Consider the following 7,279-nt stretch of genomic DNA (forward strand, 5'->3'; position numbering starts at 1 on the left):
GTTGAGAAGAACCGGTATCTGCACTTTTCGTCAGAAAAGCAACTTCCATCATTATTAATCACTTACCATAATTATTTAAGCCTTCTTATAATCATTAGGGTCAATTGTGGAATTATCTTATCAATCTCGTAATTAATTAATTAAATTTCTAATTTAACGGTGCAGGTTCTTACATATAACATCTCCCACCCAATATATACAAATGTACAAATTCTAATTCAACTCCTTTTGAACCTTAAAACCTTAAAATTCCCTCTTTATCGGTTCCAAATTCAATCCGACTATAAAAGCATTACTATGAGAAGTTCTAACTATAATAGAGGAGCTTAGTTTATAAACCTAACGGAATACTATTATAATTTAATGTTGGAAAATATTTAATTTCCATAAATTAATATTGCCAATTAAATTTTCCTTCATGATGTCATTTGCTAGGCGATGTTGTTAGCGGGTTTCGGAAAGCCCGTGGCTGGAAACTACCACCAATAGGTGGAGCTAAACCATTCATATCAAGTGAGTCCAACACCATATTATAACTCAAAATCTTAATGTATTGGATTTATGAGTCCAACCATTTATATCCACTTCACTTAGCACATTATCAAACAATATGAGACTCACCCCTCAGGTGTGAAATCCATCATTGGTATGTCTTCCCTCAACCGAGTACTCAGGCCCAAATTACTCAACTCGTCTCCTAGACAAACACTTGCCTAGTCCGAGCCCAACCCGACTCTAAAACCACTATTAGGCGGGTCTAGGGGAAGCTCGTGACGGGATACCACCATCAATGAGCTAAGCTACTCTAATTGTAGTAAGTGGGTCCGACACCACATCTCAACTCAAAACCTTAAGGATTGAGTTCATGGGTTCTCCTAGTTATATACACTTTACTTAGCTCATTACCAACCAACGTGAAATTTATCACACTTGAATAACCCACTTAAATTTGTCTATGTGGTTTTACCGACAACTTCTTGCATAAACCATCCCAATGCCAAACACTTTTTAAAATAAACTTTTGTACACCAAAACTTATAAGTGTGAAAAACTTCAAATATTCTCCATGGTCCATGGTAGAAGTACGTGTAAAACAAAAGAGCTGATGTACATGATAATTGATATTGCGATGAACCGACGTGCCAGGAAAAAAATGTAGACATGAAAATGATTTGTGATTCCCTTTTCAACAAACACAAAAGCATGTGCCACGTTACTTCAGTCCCCTTCTCTTAAAATGAAACGCTTTTGGTCAACCCTGGTTCTCAATCTTTCTTTTCCAATTTGGACTCCAGCTGAGGAAAAATGATGTGTTAATTTATTATACTGTGTTAATTTCAAAGCTGACTAGCGAGCTTTGTATGTTAATCAGACTATACAAAAGCATCATCACCGTTTTAGGAGTACGTTGTTACAAGTCCCACATTGGTTGCCTATACAACTAATGTGGGGTTTAAAAGGCCTTGGGTACTCCCACCCTTTGAGCTAGTTTTTGGGGTGGTGACCTCATTGTCCGTAACAATTGGTGCTTTCGTTGAGAGTTGAGACCACGGAAAGGGCTACCTATAGGCTGGATTAAGGTGCCTTTGGGCACTGAATACTGATAGGTGAGTGAAGCCGCCCACGAGAAAAGAGCTCTACCGTCGGGTCAGTGTTGATAGAGTGAAAGCCGCCGTGGACATCGGCCTTTAAAGGGGTGGCAATGCTACAAGTCCCACATTGGTTGCCTATACAACTAATGTGTGGTTTAAAAAACCTTGGGCACTCCCACCCTTTGAGCTAGCTTTTGGGTGATGACCTCAAGGTTCGTAGCATACGTATATTATTACACAGTTAGATTCACGTTGTTGACTAAATACGAAATAGGAGTCATACTCGTAAGAATTACCCTTCAAGAAGACATGACATGTAAACAAACAATCAGAAAAAAAAGGTTTCATTTAATCATTTCCTTGTTTCGATCAAACACTTAGCTTACTCATTAAGATAAACGACCTCCCTCTTAATCGCTTAAAGCTGTCTTCTCCTTTCAAATACTTTCCACCTTTTGGAAAAAGATGATTTGGATTTATCATTCGTACCTTTCTCTAAAAGAAAACAAACAGTTATGATACTATCTTGAACGGTTATCCTTCAAGATGCCATATATTCATGCCAGTGCCTTTTATATCCATCAAGATCATGCATGGTTGGCCGTCATGTTAGGATAGTTTGTTAAGTAAGATAGAGTTCTGTAAATCTACCACTTATGCGTGGATTTTCACCGCTCCAAGGCTTAAGCAGCGAGAGTGGGTAGCTATAAAGTGGCGCATCTATCTTTTCTGCTAGCCATTCACCTAAACACTCCAAAACCACACTGCTTAGGGATAGGATCCGAATACGGTTGTTCATGAAACAGATAAAATGATTGTGGACCAAATTAAGAATTCAATTATAAATAGCGTTAAAAATTAATGTAATGACATATATATATAAACGACGTCGTTTTGATAAACATTAGATAAAGTTATCTAGAGTAACTTTAGAAAAAACAAATCCATTTTGAAAAAATAACCAAAACATGGATGATATGAGCAGATTTCAAAATAAGGATGATATAAACGGGTTTTGACTTTCGAGACAAAACAATCAAATAGGAATAGCGGGGAGCAACATTGTTAATTTCATAAAAAAACAAAAATAAATAGAGATAGAGAAAGACCTCCGAGGAGATTTAATGGCGTTGGGGTCCATGGGTTGAATATGGGTAATGAGGGTTTGTTAAAGTTGAGAGAGAGAGAAATAGGAATAAAAAAAGATTGAGTGTAGTGTGATATCTAATAGTGTTATGAAGAGTAATTTTATATTATAATTTTTTTAAAACAAATAATTTAATAATATTATTCAAATTTTATTATATATATATATATATATATATATATATATATATAATTTCTTTAAATTTGGGGGGCCGGTGCCCCACCCTAGCCCTCCCTGAATCCGTCTCTGCATATATACTTGAAAACATTAAATGTGGAGAATCATAACCATACAAAGGATGAAAGCATTAAATGTGGGAAATCATAACCATACACTTGTCGTTGTTGTACGTAAGGCGGCTACAGAAATGATTTTACCTATATATATATATATATATATATAGGTATATATATAAGCTAATCTTTTAATCAAGAAAAAGTAATAAAATTATTTATTATGAAGTTTTTTTTAATGAAAAACTTATCTAATTATCATAAAAAAAATAAACATGTTTTTAAATAAAAACAATTTTTTGTTTACGAAACCTACAAATGCCCCAGAAACTCTTTAGAATACAAAGGACTAATAAACACAAGTTATAAGTATAACTTCCTCAGTAATATATAATAGTATATGTTATATTGGGAGATGGAAAATATTTTCGATGCCACAGGAGTATCGAGAACTAAATATATCTTTTATTAAATATCATAAAAAGTAATTAATTTTCATTGCCCTTATACCTTTATGATTATTTCCTATCATATCTCTTTTTATACATTTTTTTTTTAATCAAAAAGTACCCACTCATGTTGCACGCACAACACAATATGCTCTGTCTGAGGGGAGATTCGTGCGAGGGAGACTATGCATCATTAATGCGTTAAGTGACAATTCATTACAATAAGTGAGTTTAATAACTTCTAACTCAATCTTAATTAAGGCACTGAGTTATATGTTCTTCTGTTTATATAGTTTTCACTTAGTCTATTCTTAAAAATATACAATTTCATCACTCACTTAATTCCAATCGATATAATATCATACCTCTTCCCCTGCGGCTGATTAACCATCTTACCCGTATTTTAATAAAATTTTATCACTTTACCCGTTTTTTTAAACTATATATCAATTTGTTCTTCTATTCAAACTTTACACTATTCTTGTTGGATATGACTCATACTTCGCATGCTGATGAATATCCTAATTATCAGGGTCAACAGAAAGGCAACTGGGGAGCCGCCCCAGCGGGGGTTCGGGGGCAGCGTCCCCAGGCCCGTAGAGGCTAGGTACTATTGTGAGCCTCTGTTTTTTTATAATTTTCTTAGCAGTTTGGGCTTGGGTCCATGAATAGCTGCTGTTAGGGTTTTCTAATCCTATTTATATTTTCCTTGTAAACCGAGTGACTTGTAACGAGTGGCGGTGAGGAGAATATAATACAGACAAGCTGGACGTAGCCTTAATTGAGTGAACCAGGGTAAATCATCGTGTCAATTTCTCTACTCTTATCTCTTTTTCTGTTTTCTCGATTTTGTGTGATTGTCGATTTCCAACAAATCTAACCTTATTTGACCAAAGTTTGATCCACACTTACTTGAGTAAATGACTTATCAAGGATTATGGTTTGGTCAAACTTTTATTAAATATGGACAAATGATATATAATTCAAGAGGATGGGCATGTTGATATATAGTTTAAGAAAATAAATAAAGTGATAAATTAATTTTAAAAGAGAGGTAAAATGGTCTATTAATTAGCTCTTTACCAAAAAACAAGAAACAAGAAACACGAAAAAAAAAAAAAAAAACTTATCCCTAACTACTGCAGAAGTCCTTCATTAGATACTTACCTCATTGTGCAGCCACAATGTCAATGCACGTGAACACCAATTTTGTTTAGACTTAAAAATAATAAATTTTGTTTATAAAAATCCGTAATACTAATAATAAAAAATGAAAATCTTCAGTTGAAAAGAGAAGAGAAAAGAAAACATGACAAAACTAAATCGATGAGAAAACAAAAATAACAAAGAACGTTGAAAAAACGAAAGAGGACATATTCCTCTATTGCCGACAATTGGCGAAGAAAGGGCACCGTTATGCAATGGTTCCCCACCTTGACCAACCACCTCTCATTCACACCATTTCATAATATTTCCATTTCTTGGCACCCTACTTTATATTGTTTGTTGCTTTATTTAAAACAATGAATTTGTTTTACAAATTCATAATTTCTATATAAATCTAAAAAGTCTTAAGGCGGTGCAATTTCGATTGAGAGAAATGGAATTGACAGGAGAGTATACTACTAGAAAAATCCTGTATAGCGAGGGAATTGTTATGAAAATTCTGTCGCTAATTTCATCCTCGCTACTATTTTCCTTCGCAAATTCTCTCGCAAACGATATTGCAAGAAAATTTGCGAAGAAAAGTAGTAGCGAGGATGAAATTAGCAACGGAATTTTCATAACAATTCCCTCGCTATATAAGATTTTTCTAGTAGTACTTGATGACTTTCATTTAATGAAAATGCCAATTCTTGAGTCATGTTATTTTCCAATGCACCAAGAATTAATTGAAGTATTTGTATTGAACTCTGAAACGTGCAATTGCAATTTTTCATAGCAATCTTGAAAGTCCACATATTGTTCTCTACTCCAATACTACCAATTCTGATAATCATGACCATGCATATCCTCCTTAATGCAAATTGCTTCTACACGTAACACTGTCCTACAATAAGATTTAACCCTCTTAACTCGGAAACGCAAACGGAAACAAAGGGGAAACTGACAATGTTCTGATTATCATTTTGGAATTTTTAGCTATAAGATAAGATTGAATGAAATCAAAATGTACTCCTCTACCTAGTGAAAAATTTAATGTCTTTGTTCTATCCCTTCCTCAGTTTGCCTATATATAGAGAAGATTCAGCCATTTCCTTCACATCGATATATGAACAAGTTTTCTATTAGTTCACATTGAGTTGCGAAAAATGGGTTCCAAGGTTTTCCTTGTTCTAGTTATGTTCTTGGCGACTATCATTCTCATCTCTAGTGACGTTACACCCAAACACTTCGAAGAGAAACATGACAAAGAAGATGGTAATTTTGTTCATAAGAATCATTAGCTATAGGTTTTATTGGTTATGTACTAGTGATAGTTAGATAACAGCATTTTCTATATTTTGGAGATTATATATATATATATATATATATAATATATATATATATATATGGTTTAGCGAATACAGTGACTACACCTAAGGATTGGTGAGGTCAACTATGTACTTCTGGAAGTACATAATTATAATAAATATTATAACTATGTATTCCTGAGAAGTACGGTATACTCTGTTGTACTTCCGGAAATACATAATTATAATATTTATTATAACTATGTACTTGCGAAAGTATGTAGTGAACTCCACCAATTGTTAAGTGCAGTTACTTTACAAATAATTTCTATATATATATATATATATATATATATGTCTCTGTGTATACATGTAAACAAAATATCATATATATATATATATATATATATATATGTCTCTGTGTGTGTATACACGTAAACAAAATATCATCTTAAACATTAAAACTAGCTACATGGTCATTATTAAAATGTTACTGTTTCTTTTGCAGGTAATCTTGCCACAAATGGGGTAGATGAAAGCAAATATGGCTTTGGTGGTTATGGCGGCTATGGTGGTTATGGAGGTTACGGTGGATATGGCGGCTATGGTGGGCGTGGTGGTTATGGCGGCTATGGTGGCTATGGAGGTTATGGTGGGCGTGGAGGTTACGGAGGCTATGGTGGCTATGGCGGGCGTGGAGGCTATGGAGGCTATGGCGGTTATTGCCGCTATGGTTGCTGTGGTTGGGGCTACTATGGACGCTGTCTAAGGTGTTGCTATTATGCTGGTGAACATGTTGAGGCTAGTGTTGATGCTAAACCTCACAACTAAGGACACTTGCTAAAACCTATATGTGTGTCTTGTAATGCTACAAATAAAACTTCATGAGAATAAGATAGTTGTAATGAAAGTGGAAATCTTTCGTTTCTCATACTATGTGAACGAATAATGAATTGACTTATTTCCTTATCTTATGTTCTCTCTATTCGTTTTGGCTAAAATTAAATAAACAAAGATAAGTGATTTTTTTCTTTCTCCACGAAGGCTATTGCTAAGGGAGTTTGAGAGAATTCAAAAACTTCACGCAAAATTACGTAAAAGTTAATTAATTCACAAAGTAATGATGTAGACACCCCATTTTTTTGGGCATGAACTTCATAAGAATTCAAGTACCCCTACATTTTGGTGAATTATCTGATGCAACAACTGTTGAGTTCCGCTTAATACGTGATGGCATTTTTTCACCTTTCACTTTTCTACTATTATAATATAGAACAACACGAATAAAATCAGAGTTTGAACTAATTCTTAAAAATATTAATGAAAAACACAAAACAGAATATGAATAAACAAGTGAAAAATATATGTAAGAGTATGGATTGATGATGGAGAAGAGTTGTGAGGA

General features: G+C 34.0%; 1 protein-coding gene across 1 annotated transcript; it reads left to right on the top strand.

Annotated features, from left to right (window-relative positions):
• The first annotated feature begins 3,911 nt into the window (after window positions 1-3,911).
• LOC133318360 (glycine-rich protein-like) lies at window positions 3,912-6,705 on the top strand. Its single transcript, XM_061520347.1, has 4 exons — window positions 3,912-3,966; window positions 5,714-5,842; window positions 6,383-6,538; window positions 6,584-6,705. The coding sequence occupies exons 1-4, from the start codon at window positions 3,912-3,914 to the stop codon at window positions 6,703-6,705; spliced, it is 462 nt and encodes a 153-aa protein (XP_061376331.1).
• Window positions 6,706-7,279: the final 574 nt, after the last annotated feature.

Source organism: Gastrolobium bilobum, unplaced genomic scaffold (assembly GCF_033153095.1).
Source record: "Gastrolobium bilobum isolate Gb01-03AN ecotype WA unplaced genomic scaffold, APGP_CSIRO_Gbil_v1 utg3828, whole genome shotgun sequence".
NCBI classification, from domain to species: domain Eukaryota; kingdom Viridiplantae; phylum Streptophyta; class Magnoliopsida; order Fabales; family Fabaceae; genus Gastrolobium; species Gastrolobium bilobum.